This window comes from Molossus molossus, unplaced genomic scaffold (assembly GCF_014108415.1).
Source record: "Molossus molossus isolate mMolMol1 unplaced genomic scaffold, mMolMol1.p scaffold_m16_p_5, whole genome shotgun sequence".
Taxonomy (NCBI): domain Eukaryota; kingdom Metazoa; phylum Chordata; class Mammalia; order Chiroptera; family Molossidae; genus Molossus; species Molossus molossus.
Window position 1 is genome coordinate 76506235 of NW_023425388.1, and position 17667 is coordinate 76523901.

At 36.4% G+C, this 17667-nt stretch overlaps 1 protein-coding gene across 1 annotated transcript in view; it reads left to right on the forward strand.

Annotated features, from left to right (window-relative positions):
- MORC1 (MORC family CW-type zinc finger 1) overlaps positions 1-17667 on the forward strand; it is a 140944-nt gene that overhangs the window by 17897 nt on the left and 105380 nt on the right. Inside the window, exons 5-8 of the mRNA XM_036242516.1 lie at positions 1111-1201; positions 2095-2203; positions 5613-5772; positions 7597-7702. Coding sequence (XP_036098409.1) covers positions 1111-1201; positions 2095-2203; positions 5613-5772; positions 7597-7702 — 466 coding nt within the window. The remainder of the gene's footprint in view (positions 1-1110; positions 1202-2094; positions 2204-5612; positions 5773-7596; positions 7703-17667) is intronic.

Consider the following 17667-nt stretch of genomic DNA (forward strand, 5'->3'; position numbering starts at 1 on the left):
TCTGGCCACGGTATATGGGAGTCTGTGTGGTGTGTAATGAAGACCATGGGATCTGGTCTTTGACAGATCTGGGTTGTAATCCTGGCTATAGCATTGATCAGCTGTGTGACTTTGGGAAGTTTACATAAACTCCTTAAATTTAAATTTCCTCAACTATAACATGCAAATAATAATATCTTCCTTTTAGGTTTGTCGTAAATATTAAATGGTTCATGTAAAGTATGCAATATAGAGCGGAGCACATACTGAACAATCAATAAATTGTAGCTAATATTGTCAATATGGATACCCTCACCTAATATCCAACCCTGTGTGAGAACATGTGATTGAATGTCAGGTTAGCTTCTGACAAGCAGAGTGTCTGGTAGCTTTCACACACCCCGTAACAGGTGCTCCCGGACTCACACAGGGTCCTCAGAACAATTCTAGAGCATGTAGTCAAGTAGGCCAATTGGGAGGCCCATTTCTATTTGTTTCCCTGGGAGATTTCTGTTTCTGAAAGTATGTATTTTCTGAAGTCCAGAGGATTTTTCTCTAGAATTCCAAAATGCCCTGAAGAGAACAGGAGACTCACTGTAAAAGTCTGAAGTAAGTAGCTCTTTCTCCCCAGGTGGTATCAGACCAGAAGTCATTCTGTTCATTTAGTCCCACATGGGAATGAATAAGGGCCAAATTTATAGAAAATTACTAGTGCTACGAGTAATCATAATACTTAAAATGTATTAGCATTTATCAAGTTCTGTGTGTTGTGTCTAGGGTTTGAAAAATACACCATCTTATTTAACTCATTTTTTAAATCTTTATCAACAACTGTGTTACAAGTATTATTAGTTCTCTTTTAGAGATGAGGGAATTAAGCTTCAGAGTTTTAAACTCTTATTTACCCCAAATCGCATGGCTAGGTCTGTCTGACCTCCTTCAAAATAGGACTGTTAAGATCCTGGTCAGAGATTATGGAGCCTGACAAGGAGCCTTGTTTCTGAGCTGACCCACGAGGTACGGATTTGTCCTAATGTCCTGAGATACGTGTGACGTCCCAATGACTGGACGTCTGGCCCCTGTGAACTACTCATAAATCCTAACCACCTTAAACGCTTTTGTGGATTACAGAGGAAGCCTCAGATATCATTTACTTTGGAGCATCTAAGAAACGGTTATCAACCTTGAAGTTTATTGGACAATATGGCAATGGTCTTAAAAGGTGAGCATTTTTTTTTCTTTAAGGCATATATTATTGATATCGGAATAATATTTAGTTCAAGGCAATATTATACAGAATGGTCTAAGTTTATTAAACTTTAAAAAGAATATCAACTTGGGAGTCTTACCTTGGTTTGGAATCTCCATACTGTCTTGGATCTTTATAAGATTTTAAATTTTAATTTTCAAATCGATGATGAATCTTCTTTCAGGAATTGCTGTACTCTAGAGCTTAATTTCATCTCTGTAGTTTATTGTTTCTCAAAGCATAGTTTAACATAGGTGTTATTTGTGTCCATGACTTATTTTACTTTTCAATCATTTTTATTTTTCAGTTACAGTTGACACACATCATTATATTAGTTTCAGGTGTACACCTCAGTGACCAGACATTATATAACTTAATGAGTGATCACCCCTATAAATCCCTCCCCATCCAGCACCACGCCTAGTTATTAGACTATTATTGACTATATTTGCTGTGCTGTATTTTACATCCCCGTGAGTATTCTTTAACAACAAATTTATTCTTCTTAATCCCTTCACCTTTTTCCATGGCCTATTTTAGTAGAAGTCTCAATGAAAGACAAGGACACGGACCACCATCACCAGTGTGGCACCTGCCAGGGACAGATGCTTTTTCTCCTCTTCAGCCCAGACAGCACCGTATCTCCAGAAGTCATGTCTTAAGCAAGAGCGGGGGGCTGGATTAGTTCAAATCTATCTGCTGTACTTTGGGGGAAAAAATCATATTGTACCCTCTTGGTGATGGGTCAGCAGAACAGTGGAGTCATTTCTGTGAAGAGAAACCCTGTTATAGCACACAGTATCATGCCTGTTTTTTCTTTTTAGTGCTTGAGATATAAACTGTTATGTTCTTGATTTTTAATATAGTGGATCCATGAGGATTGGAAAAGACTTGATTCTTTTTACAAAGAAGGAAGAAACAATGACCTGTGTGTTTTTCTCTCAGACATTCTGTGAAGGAGAAGGTCTGAGTGAGGTAAGAGTTGAGATTTTTCTTCTGTTCCATTGGTATCAGTGTTGTTTTCACTTCCTATCTCAGGAGTAAAAATCTATAATGAGTTCTTTCTGATTATGATTTAGAAATTTAGGAATGTGTTTGGGAAATGAAGAAAGGGTGACCGGGGTCATTGGAGGCCTGTCCTGTTGACCCTCTCTTGGGTATTAAACTTCTAGGCAGTTTTCAGAACCTTATTTACATTGTCTATGTACCTAAATCTCCCAGATTTCTCTAGGAGAGATTTTTAATCAATGAATTCACAAAAATGAACCTTGCAGCAAAACTGTACAGGTACTTAACTAAATTGCAAAACTGTTATGAGTGTTTCAAGCATGCAATTTGGCATTATAAGAAATCACAAGATAAACCATGCCTTTGTGCAATGATATTGTTACTTTTGATTTGATTTAGGCATTATCTATTAACCTCCCACTATAAGAGAGGAGGATTTATCTCTTTTTTTTTCTTCTACTTCTATCACATACACATCCTCCTATTCCGTAGCTTGATTATAATTATGATCATGATAATATTCAGTGTTTACATTATGAGACTATATAAACACCATTCATAGTCATACTATGTCATAAACTGTTCTTTTTTTCTCTTTCCTGCACAACTTTTTATTTTCTCAGGAATCAGTAATTGGCTGCTTAGTGTTCTGTGTACTCATCACTACCGCTGAATATCTGCTTGGTTTTCTGTCTTCACCACTGTTTATGTGCTACATCTCATACTCCTGCTTCCCATGGGCGTGTTCAGCTGCCATTCTGCGACCTGCCGGTGTCCAGGCCGGTCTCTTCCTCTCTCTTCTGTGTTAAAGCTCAGATCCTAAATCTCAGGTCTTCTTTCATAGCTTGCTCCTCTTTTTGGTGTAACGTATCCTCATAGCATTTCAGCAAGTGCGCATAAGCGGTGAATATTTTGAGATCTCAAATGCGTGAAAATGTTTTTATCTTGCTTGAAAATGTAATGACAGTCTGGTTTGGTGTTAGTGCTAGGTTGGGATAAATTTTACTCCAAACCTTTGAAGGCGTTGCTCCATTATCTTCTAATTTCTAGCATTGTTAAGCAGCATTTGAATTCCTCAGTCTTGTATGTAACCCATCCCCCCCACCCCACCCCCACCACACACTTTTTAAAAGGTCAGTAGAATTTTCTTTGTTCCCACTATTCCGATTTCAGTGTTTTGCCTTTGGGTGGGTCTGTTTGCATCCACTGAGCTGGGTGGGTGCTTGTTGGACATTTTCAATCTGGAAACTCATGTCCTTCAATTCTGGGGTATTTCCCTATAACATTTGATGGTTTTCTTTCATCCTTATCTTTTTGTAGGTTCTGTGTCTTAGCTTTTGGATGTCTAGGACCAGTTCTTTAATTTTCTTATCTTTCTTCTCCTATATTTTGTCCTTTATATTTTTGTTCTGTTTTCTAAGAGATTTTATAACATTTAGCTTCCATTTATTTCATAGAAATTGTTTTTTTTTCTGTAATCATATTCTTAATTTCCAAGAAGTCTTTTATTTTCTCTCAATGTTCCTTTTCAATAGATATCTAGTTGTTGTTTCATGGACACAGAACTTCCTCGTAGAGCTCTGAAGATACTAACAATGATTGGTTTTTTTCCCCCTCTGAACGTTTTATGTTCAAATGTTTTTTGTTTCCCCTGAGTTGCTTTGTTTATGTTTGTTTATTTGGTCTCTATTTATCATAGTAGAGACTTTACTTAGATGGTTATTAATCCCGAATTCAGTATGTCCTGTCTTAACTTCCTGGATAGATTCTTGGAAATTGTGATTTTTAAGTGAAGCAGTGCATACCAAAACCAGTTTTACCGTTGGCTGATTGATATAAACAAGAGTTAAGTTCCTACAGCATATTTTTGGTTGCAAAACTTCACCAAACTTATAAAGAAAGACCCAAAATGCTTCCAGTATTAAACATTGAAATAAATGTGAGCTATCCATACATTTAAGAAGTTCTTTTCCACCCATCTATTCCAGTACAGGGTCATGGGTGGCCTGTCCCAGCAGCTCAGGGCTTGCTGTGGGAGCCTACCCCGGAGAGGATGCCCTTCCATTGCAGGGCCACTCACAGACACCCACACTCAGACGAGGACAATTCAGACACCCCAGTCTACCGCAGGTGCACTTCTTTGGGATGTGGGAGAAAACTAGAATACCTGGAGAAAACCCACAGAGACATGGGGAGAATGTGCAAACTCCACACAGACAGTGAGTGGCCTCACCTGAGAATTTTTTTTTTTATCAACATGGTAGCAAAACAACCTAGAAGGAAACAGCATTTGAGAGCCTGTTGTACTTAATTTTTTTTTTCTTTATTGATTTTAGAGAGAGAGGAAGGGAGAGATAGAAACATCTATGAAACACAACATTGATTGGCCACCTCCTGCATGCCCCCCTCTGGGGATTTGGCCCACAACCCGGGCATGTGCCCTGACCGGGAATCGAACTGGTGACCTCTTGGTGCATGGGTTGATGCTCATCCACTGAGCCATAGCAGCTGGGCTAGAGCCTGTTGTACTTTAAAGATTGATCCAATAAGATGCCCATTGAAAGTTCTGACAGTGTGGGTGGGGCTTGGCAGCTCTGAGCTTCACAATAATAAGATGTGGCTGGCTGTTTACTCAGTTTCTTTATGTTTTTCCTTCTGGGCTGGTCAGATTTCTCAGGGAAGACTCCTGCAGTCTTGGGTCTGAAGGCCTACCTGACAGTTTTCTGGGAACCAAATGGAAGAAGAAATCTGGGGTTCTCGGTATCCAATATGTACACTTTCATTTAATCCCTCTCATCTCAGTAAGTCCTCTGACAGCTACGCTTGTCATGTCATCTAATTCTGAAATACTTTGTCCCAGTCTTTCCAGAGAATGAGCATCTAGTCCCTGTGTGTGTGGGGGGAGGGGAGCATTGCCAGATGGGGGTCTGAATGCATGTCTGACTCTCTTCCCGTTTTGTCCATGTCTAGAGTTAATTCATGTTACCCATTTCTGATTCTGAATGATAAATCAGGCTGGTTTCCTTTTCTGGCATGGGCTTCGGACTGGTTTTCTTTGATATGCTGTCATTTGCTTTTCAGTTTCTATATGCTGCTACTCTTGTTCCCTCTGCCATTCTACCCATAGCTAAAAGAAAGCAGAAGTCAAGTCCATCTGTCCCCACATTTCACAGAGGAGCATTTTAGAATAAAATCCCGAATATACATATTTGTGCGTCTCTTCCTTATAAAACTGGAACACACAGAGAAATAAACTTTTTACTTTGTTGTTTGGTTTTGTAATTTGGCTGAAGAGTGGACTAAAGTAAAGTCAGACAAAAGGATGATGGTTTCTATTTGTGGGTTTTATAGTAAATTGTTTTTTTTTTTTTAATAGGTTGTGGTTCCAATGCCTTCGTGGTTAACAAGAACCAGAGAATCTGTCACAGATGATCCTCAGAAATTCTCAACAGAATTATCTATAATTTATAAGTACTCTCCATTTAAAACCAAAGCTGAATTAATGCAGCAGTTTGATATAATTTATGGGAAATGTGGTAAGATCATCAGAACTTTGAAATTTTGATATAAGTGTTTTCAGTGTCTTATGAAAGGCACTATATGTATGTGTTCATATTTTTCTCTTTATAATACCACATGGCATCCCACATGGGGACAGTCATTTATTGTATCCATGTAAGTTTTGTATTAAGAGAATTCAAATATATATAACTCTAAGTCCCTGACAATGGGAAAAAGGTTTGTACTTGCATGAACTTGGTGAAAATGGAACAGAAGAGGATGATACAAGCTATGACCGCAGCATCTCCACAGTCCCTGCACCAGATACCAAAGTTAGGAGATGCTTATTGCAGTGCATCAGATGAGATGATCCCAGGTTTATAAGAGTTAGCAACTTATGAGGAATGAATCCAAGTTTCTGGGGCATTTAGCAAAAACTTTGTAGATACTCTTTTCAAATGTAATAGATCTTTTTTTGCATTCATTTAACCTCCCTAAACTTTCTATTCAACAAGAAGAACGTACTATGTCTAATAACATCGTCCAGTGACTACCACTTTTCATATCTAGAAGCAAAAGAAGCCTACTCTGAAGAAAGCTATGTGCATTCTGATTTTTCCAACTCCTTGATTTATGTAATGTTTATAGAAAAATTCTGAGGAATGTGTTTCTTCTCTAACCTGTGGCATTTTGTTTAATAGTGATGTTTTGTGTCATCCTCTTCTCTTCCTCATAGAGAAAAAATATTGACAATGATAGTATTCTTTTTATTAACATATATGTGATATATTTTGAGGACTGTTAATATAATCTCTTAGCTGACTTCCAGGTGTGAAGTACTCTTACAAATACTAATGAAGAGTATACTATTTCCTGAGTACTTTTCTAAATGGTTTATAAAAATTAAAGTATTTAGTTCTCAAAACAACTATATATTTTAGGTACTTTATAAGCTCCATGGTGTAGATGAGAAAAATTAGATTCAGCGAGATTAGGAAACTTATCTGAGATCATTGCACTAGTAAGTGGTTGATCCAGGATTTAGACATGGGCATTTTGACTCCCAAGGGCAATTCTGAGCCACTACTTCCTTGGATTTAAGTACTACCAAAAAAGTACAACTGGTTGTTCTTTTAATTTCTCTGACAATCTATTTGTCTTCATGTTGTAAACAACTTTTTTTGTTTCCTATGCCTTAGAGCAGGGTCTGCAAACAATGGCCCACAGGTCAAATCTGGCTTCATACCTGTTCTTGTAAATAAAGTTTTATTGGAATATGGCCACATTCATACATTTATGTGTTCTCGGTGGCAGCTTTCATGCCACCATGGTGGAGCTGAGTTGTGCGTAGTTGTGACAGAGAATCTGTGTCCTGCAAAGCCTGGAATGTTTATTACCTGGCCATTTACCAAAAAAAAAAAAAAAAAATTGCCAACACTTGTTATGGGTCTAAAAGCAATACTTCATAATTGTACACATTTTAAAACTCACATTTGTTTATGCATATTGATTGTAGTTCCACCCATGAGAGCTTTACCTGTAATACAAATTTGGCTAAGGCTCCTAACAATTGTTATAATGCAAATTATGGCAAGTGCTCATGTTTAAGAATCCACATCGAAAGACCCAGTACATTGAATAGTAATAAGAAGCACTATACTGTAGAAACGCAACACTCTTTGGCAGATAGCGGAATTTGCAATAAGACATGTATCTTGGAGCTTATCCAGGCATATTTACTGAAGTACAAAGGGAAATTTGGCCTAGAGCAGGCTTACATAAAAAATGAGATAACATCACTGTGACTAATATTTAGTGTAGTTAAAATATTGACAAGTCAAACGTCTATTTTCCACTAGGTACTTTGCTGGTTATTTATAACTTGAAGCTTCTGCTTAACGGAGAACCAGAGTTGGATGTTAAAACTGACAAGGAAGATATACTGATAGCTGGAGCTACTGAGGAGTAAGTCGTGTTTGTGTTCGACAGGAGGGCTCTCAGAATGGCACAGAGCTGTAGTGAGCAGCCCTGTATCCTGGTTGCAGGTCTGGGCACTAGGACAGTTCATTTTGCCCTTGTTACAGATGAAGTAAGTTAGGCTAGACCACTGGTTCCCGAACCTCGCTGAGCTTCTGAGTGACCTGGGCAGTTTAGAAGTACAGGATCTTATCTCATCCTGCCTCATCCCAGACATACTGAGTCAGACTCTCTAACTCTCAAATAGCCTACAAATGAATATTTTCCATATGTTCCCCAGGTGATTCAGAGGTACCAGCATGTTTGGGGACCACTGGGATATAAAATCTCCAATAATCTCTAATTCCAAACCTCCTGTTTTATGAATATTAAAACTGGAAAAAAACCCAGAGTTCGTTATTCATGCAGAGCATTAGAAATGCATCAGTATGGTGCGAAGCAAAAAGGACTATGACCAAATGGCAGTTGAGAATGGCCCTGTGAACTGTATATTTGCAGTTTATAAATAAATGGACAGAGTCATTTTTCTTGGCTATTAGGAATCCGTAGAAACAGATTGAGAAAGCACTGGGGGGTGTGGGTGAAAAGTGTGGAGAAATAATGAAATAGTGACTAAACACAGTTTTCTCTAAAATAACTTTGAAATTAAAACTTGTCAGCTGAACATGCCATTTCTTAGTGTTAGAACTTGAGAGAGCTAGAGGGAATTCAGGGGAATTGAATCCAGTAAAGTCATTTTATATATCAGTGCTGTCCAATAGAAACATGAGAGTCGCAAATATGAACCTATATGTACTGCTGAGTTTTCTGGTAGTCACGTTAATAAATGTAAAAAGAAACAAGTGAAATGAATTTTAATAATGTTTTAATTTAATCTGGTATATATGAAGTGTTACAATTTCAATTTTGATGTAAAAATATGAAGACTAAGTTTTTGAAATCCAGAGTGTGTTTTACACATACAATACATATCAATTGGAAATAGTGCCCAGTAGCCATGTGTGACCAGTAGCTGCCTATTGGACAGTGCAGTTTTATTTTTTAAATCCTCACCCAAGGACATTTTTCCACTTTTTATTCAGATAGAGTGGGAGGGAGAGAGAGGAAGAGAGAGAGAGAAACATCAATGTGAAAGGGACACATCGAGTGGCCGCCACCCGCACGACCCAACCAGGGCCGGGGACAAACTGCAGCCAAGGTACGTGCCCTTAGTGGGAACCGAATCCGGGTCTCTGTGGACTGCAGGCCGACGCTCTAACCGCTGAGCCAAACTGGCCAGGGTGGACAGTGCAGTTTTAGACTAAGATGCTAACTCCCAAGTAAACACATCAACTTAAAGAATAACTTTTTTATTGGCTTTGAGGTAAAATTTAGAAAGTCCCTTTCACAGTTAGAAAATTTGGCAACACACTTTTAGATTATTTTTTCTACTTTATTTATTTTTATTTTATTCCAACATGTGGAATTCTTTTTTTGGTTAATCCTCACCCGAGGATATTTTTTTCATTGATTTCTAGAGCGTGGAAGGCGGGGGGGTGGAGAGAGACATTGAAGTGATAGAGACACATTGACTGGTTGCCTCTTGCATGCACCCTGCCTGGAGCTGGGGATCAAACTTGCAACCCAGGTACGTGCCCTTGATCAGAAATCGAACCCGTGACCCTCTCACCCCGACCACAGAGCCACGCCAGTCAGGGCTGGAATTCTTAATTTATTCTGAAATGGAGGTTGTTTTCTTTTGGGAAAAAATCCAGCCTAATTACTATTGGACAAATGTTGGGAACCCTTTTGCCAACATTAATATGCCAGTATCAGAAAGGAGGCCCAGAATTGTTACTGGCACCTCCAGTACTATATCCCCCTTTTCCCGCTGGCCCTGTCTTTCCACTTAAGAGCTGGTTCTAAAACCAGTATCTCATGCTATTTAAAAGCCTTGAGCATACATTTTCAAACACTTATCTGTCCCAGAGCCATGGCATTTCAACACTAGCATCAGGAAACAATACATTATTAGAGGAATAATTTGACAGCTCATTCTTTGGGGAAAAGTTCTTACTGTTTCCAGATTGTTTAGCAAAGCCAGAAGCTGCTTAAGCCATTTAAGCAGTTAGTTATAAAATAAAGCAAATGGATCAGACTTAGGACGTGTACACTTTCACTTTGGAACATTGAATACATTGGATTTCTTTTTGTTTTATTTTCAACAGAATTTTTTATAGTTTAATCACAAAGTCTTTTAAAGACAAGAATGTAGTCTTATGAGGAAGGATTAATGTCAAGAGGCCATAATTTCTGTAATAAGGATGCTACACATTTCATGGCTTCTGATACAGTTTGATGGGTTCTGATTTTAACACCCATTCCCCTTCACTAAGAGACTGGAAAAAAATTTATTCATGGGGCTAACAGAATACTCTGGGCCATGGTGGATTTTTTTCTGACACTTCTTGCCTTTATAACTTCTGATATTTAAACTTCTAATCAAGTATAGTTTACATTATCTTGGTTTCTAGAAGTGCTTTGTAATGTATTAACTCCTTCACCATACCTTTTTTTTGTGGTTATTTATCCCCTTGAACCAACTGGGCATCGTTCTATATCTGTCCAAAACAAGTTTCAGGTGTTGGAACTGTGTTATTTTCACCTTCCGTCTTAGATGGTGTGGTCCTGCTGGTTCTGAAAAGAATTTAATTTTCTACATAGGAATAGGAAAATAGAATCTTTCGGGCTTTTATTTAGCCTCAGAGGAGAAGTTTTCTGGTATTGTTGATTTTCTTCCAATTTTGTTTATTGTAAAATCAAGAGAGAAATGATATTTTAAACATATTTTAGGAAAAGAATTTACATGTTATCATTGATTGTTAATGTGTGTTATTTCATTCTACTGTTTAAGTGTAATTTTTCATATCTATTTTTTTATAAATTCATTCTCAGTCATGTATTCTTTTTTTCCATTTTTATTTTTATATTTAAATTTTTTTCCATTACAGTTTACATTCAGTATTATTTTATATTGGTTTTAGGTAAACAGCATATTTGTTAGACAATCATATACTTTAAAAAGTGTTCTCTCTGATATTTCCAGTATTCAGCTGGCACCATACATATTTATTATAGTATTATTGACTGTATTTCCTACGGTGTACTTTACATCCCCATGACTAATTTGTATCTACCAAACCATATTCTCAATTCCTTCACCTTTTTTACCCGTCCCCCGGACCCCATCCTGTCTGGCAACTATCAGTCTGTTCTCTGTATTTGTGAGTCTGTTTCTGTTTTGTTTGTTCATTTATATTGTTCTTTAGATTTCACAGATAGGTGAAATCATATGGTATTTGTCTCTCTCTGAGTGACTTATTTCATTTAGCATAATGTGTCTGGATTCATCCATGCTGCCTCAAATGGTAAAATTTCATTTATTATTTTGGTTGAGTAATATTCCATTGTATATGTACCACCACTGTTTAATCCACTTATCTACTGATGGACACTGAGTTGTTTCCATAGCTTGGCTATTATAAATAATGCTGCAATGATCATAGGAGTATATTCTTTCAAGTTAGAGTTTCAGGTTTCTTTGGATGTATTTTTAGAAGTGGAATCTCTGGGTCAAAAGGCAGTTCCATTTTTCATTTTTTTGAGGAAACTCCATACTGCTTGCTTTCCACAGTGGCTAAACCAATCTGCATTCATACCAACAGTGCACCAGGGTTCTCTTTTCTCTACATCCTATACAACATCCGTTGTTCGTTGACTTATTGATGATAGTGATTCTGACAGGTGTGAGGTGATATCTCATTGTGGTTTTAATTTGCATTTCCCTGATGATTAGTGATATTGAGCATCTTTTTATATTTGTATTGGCCATCTGTATGTTCTCTTTGGAGGAGTGTCTATTTAACTCCTTTGCCCATTTTTAAAAAAAAATTCTGAGTTATTTTATTTATTTTTAAATTTTAATTTAATTTTTATTATTTTATTTATTTTTAAAATTTTTACTTTGTTTTGTTTTATTTTATTTTTATTGATTTTAGAAAGAAAGAAAGGGAGAGGGAGAGAGAAACATTGATATGAGAGCACAACATTCATTGGCCGTCTCCTACACACCATCTACTTGGGATCTAGCCCGGAACTCAGGCATGTACCTTTGACCAGGAATTGAACCATTGGCCTCTCAGTGCATGGCATTACACTCAGCCAGCTGAGCCACACGGGCCAGGGCCTTTGACCATTTATTAATCGAATTGTTTTGTGTGTGTGTGTGTGTGTGTGTGTGTGTGTGTGTGTGTGTGTTAAAGTCTTTATAAATTTTGGATATTGACTTCTTATTAGATGTATTATTGGTGAATGTGTTTTCCCATTCAATGAGTTCTTTCTTTTTCATTTTGTTGATGGTTTCCTTTGCGATGCAAAACCTTTTTAGGTTGATGTCATCCCAATTTTTTCTTTTGTTGCCCAAGAAGAGATACCAGTAAAAATGCTACCAAGAGAAATGTTCGAGATTTTACTGCCTACGTTTTCTTCTAGGATTTTTATGATATCGAGTCTTACATTTAAGTCTTTATTTTGAGTTTATTCTTGTATATGGTGGTCTAGTTTTATTTTTTGCATCTATCTGCCCAGTTTTCTCAACACTATCTATTAAATAAATGGTGTTTTATTAAACATACCCCATTGTATATTCTTGCCCCTTTTGTCAAATATTAGTTGACCATACAGATGTGGATTTATTTCTGAGCTCTCTATTCTGTTCCATTGATTTTAAGTCTGTTTTTATGCCCAGTCCATGCTGTTTTGACTACTATGGTCTTGGAGTATAGTTTGATATCAGGTAGCATGATTCCTCCAACTTTGTTCTTCTTTCTCAAAATTGCTGTGCCTTTCAGGTCCCTGTGGTTCCATCTACATTTTTGGTTATTTGTTCTAGTTCTGTGAGATATACCATTGCTATTTTTATAGAAATTGTGCCAAATCTGTAGATTGCTTTGTGTAGTATGGATACAATATTGATTTTTCCTATTCATGGACATGGTATATGCTTTCATTTATTTGTATTTTCTTCAGTTTCTAATTTCAGCATCTTATAATTTTCTGAAATTATACAGGTCTTTTGCCTCCTTGGTTATTTTTTTTTATTCCTAGGTTGTTGTTTTTTCTTAATGCAATTATAAATAGGATTGATTTCTTAGTTTCCTTTTCTGATAGTTTATTATTGGTGTGTAAAAATGCAACCAAGCCCTGGCAGGTTGCTAAGTGGTTAGAGCATCAGCCCACGGACCAAAAGAGCTGTGGGTTTGATTCTGGTCAAGGGCACGTATCTTGATTGCGGTTCTTCCCCGCCCCTGGTCAGGTCATGCGAGAGGCAGCCAATCAATGTGCCTCTCTCACATTAGTGTTTCTTTCTCTCTCTCTCTCTCTCTCTCTCTCTCTCTCTCTCTCTCTCTTCCCCTTCCCTCCCACTCTATCTGAAAATAAATGGAAAGATATCCTCCGGTGAGGATTAAAAAAAATGCAACCGATTTTTGGATATTTATTTTATGTCCTGCTCCTTTAATGAATTTTTTAATTAGTTCTAGTAGTTTCTTTGTGGAATTTTAGGGTTCTTTATATACAGTATCATCATCTGCTGTGTAGTCTTAATAAGTCTGGTTTTATAATGCTTTCTTGATAAGTGGCTTTATAACAGTCCTGTGAATTGATTCATGATAATTTACATAACTATTTCTGTATTTTTGGATGCTAGTATTGGTCCTAATGTTTCACATTATTTATGGATAATGTTGAAATAAACATATTCAAACAGATGGATTTTTAAAATTCTTTTGAATTATTTTTTAAGACAGATTCTCAGGATGGGAGCTACTGAGTCAAAGAGTCTGAACTTTTGTATAGTTCTTGAGAATATTTGGCATCAGTTTTAAGCTTAGCAATCAAAACACTTTATCTTCTTTGGGATAAAGCTCTAACCATAGTAATCAGACCATTGGCCTGGCCTTGTTTCAAGATGACAATAACTTCATGAAAATTTCATCAAGAGTGATATTCAAGCACACAGGCAGTGGTGGCATGGGCTTTGGCAATATCAGTCCAAAGACAACCTGTTTTCACTTAAATTTTAAAAATGTGTTAACAGATAACAGACATCTCAGAATTTCAGAATGCAGATGAGGCAGAAGTTTGCATTTAGTGTGTGATATTTTAAATTGCAATTTGAATCTGTGAGTGCAGTATGTTGAAGGGTGCCAGGGAATTACACATAAATTCCAGGATGATATGCAGAAAGTGGGTTGCATCTGTAGGGAAAGAATCATGTTGAATTATATGTCATGTATTTATGCCATCTCTTTTCCAACTATCTTTAAAAATAAAATAATTTGGATTCTTTTTATTAAGTCAACTGGGTTGATATTAATTTTATATTCTACTTCCTAAGGTGTATGTTTTATTTGTTTATTTTCAAACTCATTTTCTAATCTAAATTAAGGCTCTTATTTATCCCCTGCATTATGGCTATATTGTATAGGTTTCAAAATTTTTGAATAGTTTATAAATTCCATTTTGATTTTCTCTATACCTCAAGAATTACTTTTAAAAGACATTTTAAAAGTCTACAAGTACATAGGTTTTTAAAGGGGAGCTTTCAGATATACTTTTACTATTGTTCTGTATCTTTTACTATGTTTTTGGGGGAATAGAGAATATAGCCTCTGTTGTGTCTGCTCTTGAAAATGTGTTGAAATGTTCTTGTTGCCTAGTGTTTTAAACATTGGAAATAAAATTCTGATGACAGATTCTGTTATGTCAAGTTCTTAATTAAGTTCTTCAGATCACCCATATTTTTTTAAAATTCCTCCTTGATCTTCAGTTTCTCAGAGAAGTATGTTAGCCCATCTTACAGTATCTATGGATATGTCCCTGTTCCTTTTATTTCTACTAGTTTTTGGTGTATGTGATTCTTAGTTGTTAGATTTGGGACACATATATCATTCTGTTCAGGTGAGCTTTTTGTTAAAATAAACCATCATTCACCTTGGCTGGTGTTGCTCAGTTGGTTGCAGCATCATCCTATACACCAAAAAGGTGGTGGGTTTGATTCCTGGTCAGGGCATATACCCAGGTTGTAGATTCAATCCCTGGTTGGGGCGTGTATGGGAGGCATCCAATCAGTTTCTCTTTCATCTCTCTCTTTCTCTTTCTCTCTCTCTCACCCTTTCTCTCTCTAAAAATCAATATAAATTAAAAAAATAAATAAACAGAGGTATAATATTTATAAAAAGTACATAAAAATAAAGTATTCCCCATGTTCTAGGCTAGGTAATGCTTTCCAGTAATTTTGTTTCTATTTTTTATCTAATACTAACCAATGTTTGCTTTCTTCTGGTTAACTTTTCTTTCTCTATATTTTAACACTGCTTTATTTTCAGCAGTACTATTTTGCTTTGGTTTACCTCTTATAAATGACATATAACTAGATTTTTTACTCAGTCTAAGTGCTTCTGTCTTTTAATAGGTAATTTACCTAGTTCACATTTATTGTGACATCTGCTATGGTTGGACTTACTCTATCTTCTTATTTTAAGTTTTATGTTTACTTTGTTTCTTTGGTTGCTATTTGTACTTACTTGGTTTTTGTTTATTTTACTCTGCTTCATTTTTCCTCTTTGTGATGTTGGTTGAGTGGATTTTTTTTTTTTTCCCCAAAGAGGAAGGTTCATTTAAAAAAAATGTTTCAGTAGTCAAAAATTATTTGTTCCATTATATACTTTCATTAGAGTGCCTTTACATTTATTTATTTTTTAGTTAATTTTTAGCGAGAGAGGAAGGGAGAGGGAGAGAGATAAAAACATGGATGAGAGGTGAGGGAAGAGATAAGCCAAAGAACTTATATGCATATATGCTTTGGCTTGAGATATTCATCAATAGAATTTATCTGTTCCAATGTATTGTTTAAGGTTGCTATATCCTTGTTGATATTTTTGTTTGGAAGATCTATCCATTGCTGTCAGTGGGGTGTTAAAATCCCCTACTATGACTGCATTGCTGTCAGTCTTTCCCTTAAAGCCCTCCAAGATATTCTTTATACATTTTGGTGCTCTTACATTGGGTGCACATATGTTTACAAGGGTCATATCTTCTTGTTGGATTAATCCTTTTAATATTATGTAATGACCTTCTTTGTCTCTTTTATGGTCTTTCTTTTGAAGTCTATATTTTCTGATATAAGTATTGCTACTCCAGTTTTTTTGTTGTTTGTTTTATTTTCATTTGCATGGAATATATCTTTCCTATCCCTTCACTTTTGGTTTGTGTGCATCTTTTATTCTAAGGTAGGTCTCTTGTAGATAGCATATATGCGGGTCATGTTTTCTTATTCATGCAGCTACCCTATGTCTTTTTTTTTGGGGGGGGGGTACATATATTCTTTACCCTATGTCTTTTGATTGGAGCATTTAATTTGTGTACATTTAAGATTACTATTTATAGGTACTTATCTATTGCCATTTTAATCTTTATGCCAGATTTTCTCTCTCTCTATTTCTTCTTGTTTGAGCAGACTTTTTATCATTTCTTGCAATACTGGGTTAGTGGTAATGAACTTCTTTAGTTTTTTTTGATTCGAAAGATTTTATTTTTTCTTCAGTTTTAAATGATAGCTTTGCCGGAGAAAGTAGTTTTGGTTGTAGGTTTTTGCTTTTCACCAGTTTGAAAGTTTGAATATTTCATGCTAGTGCCTTCTACCTGAAGTGTTTCTGTTGAGTAATCAGCAGACAGCCTTATGGGAGTTACCTTGTAGGTAACTAACTGTTTCACTCTTACTGCTTTTAAGATTCTCTCTTTGTCTTTAAGCTTTGCCATTTTAATTATGATGTGTCTTGGTGTGGGCCTCTTTGGGTTAATCTTTTTTTTTAATTAATTTATTTTTGTTACAGATGTTTTTTCTTTTTTCCCCCATTGACATTCCCCCCTACCCCATCCCCAGCTTTGTTGTTTGTGTCCATCAGTTATGCATACATGCATATAAGTTCTGTGGTTTATCTCTTCCCTACTCCCCACCCCCTCTTCTGAGGGTTGTCAGTTTATACCCTACTTCCACATCTCTGGGTCTACCCTGTTCCTCAGACTGTTATGTTCATTGTATTCCACAAATAAGTGAGATCATGTGATACTTGTCTTTCTCTGCTTGGCTTGTTTTGCTTAGGATAATACTCTCCAGGTCCCTCCATGTCGTCTCAAAGGATAAGAGATCTTTCTTTCTTATAGCTGCATAGTACTCCATTATGTATATGTACCACAGCTTTTTTATCCATTCGTCCACTGATGGACATTTGGGCTGTTTCCAGATCTTAGCTATTGTACATAGTGATGCTATGAACATGGGGGTATGTATATTCTTTCTGATTGGTATTTTAGGCTTCTTAGGGTATATCCCTAGAACTGAGATCACTGGGTCAAATGACAATTCAATTTTTAATTTTTTGAGGCAACACCATAGTGTTTTCTATTGTGGTTGCACTAGTCTGCATTCCCACCAGCAGTGTACTAGAGTCCCCTTTTCTCCACACCCTCACCAACACTTGTTTGATGATTTGTTAATGGCGGCCGTTCTGACAGGTGTGAGGTGATACCTCATTGTTGTTTTAATTTGCATCTCTCTGATGATTAGTGATGTTGAGCATTTCTTCATATGTCTCCTGGCCATTTGTATGTCCTGTTCAGAGAGGTGTTTATTTAATTCCTTTGCCCATTTATTAATTAGGTTCTTTGTCTTCCCTTTGTTGAGTTGTATGAGTATTTTATATATTTTGGAAATTAACCTTTTATCTGATGTATCATTGGCATGTGTGCTCTCCCATACAGTGGGTTGCCTTTCCATTATAATAGTTGTTTCTTTCCTTTGGGTTAATCTTGATTAGGACTTAAACTATCCTCATTTTTAAAAATTCTTTTTT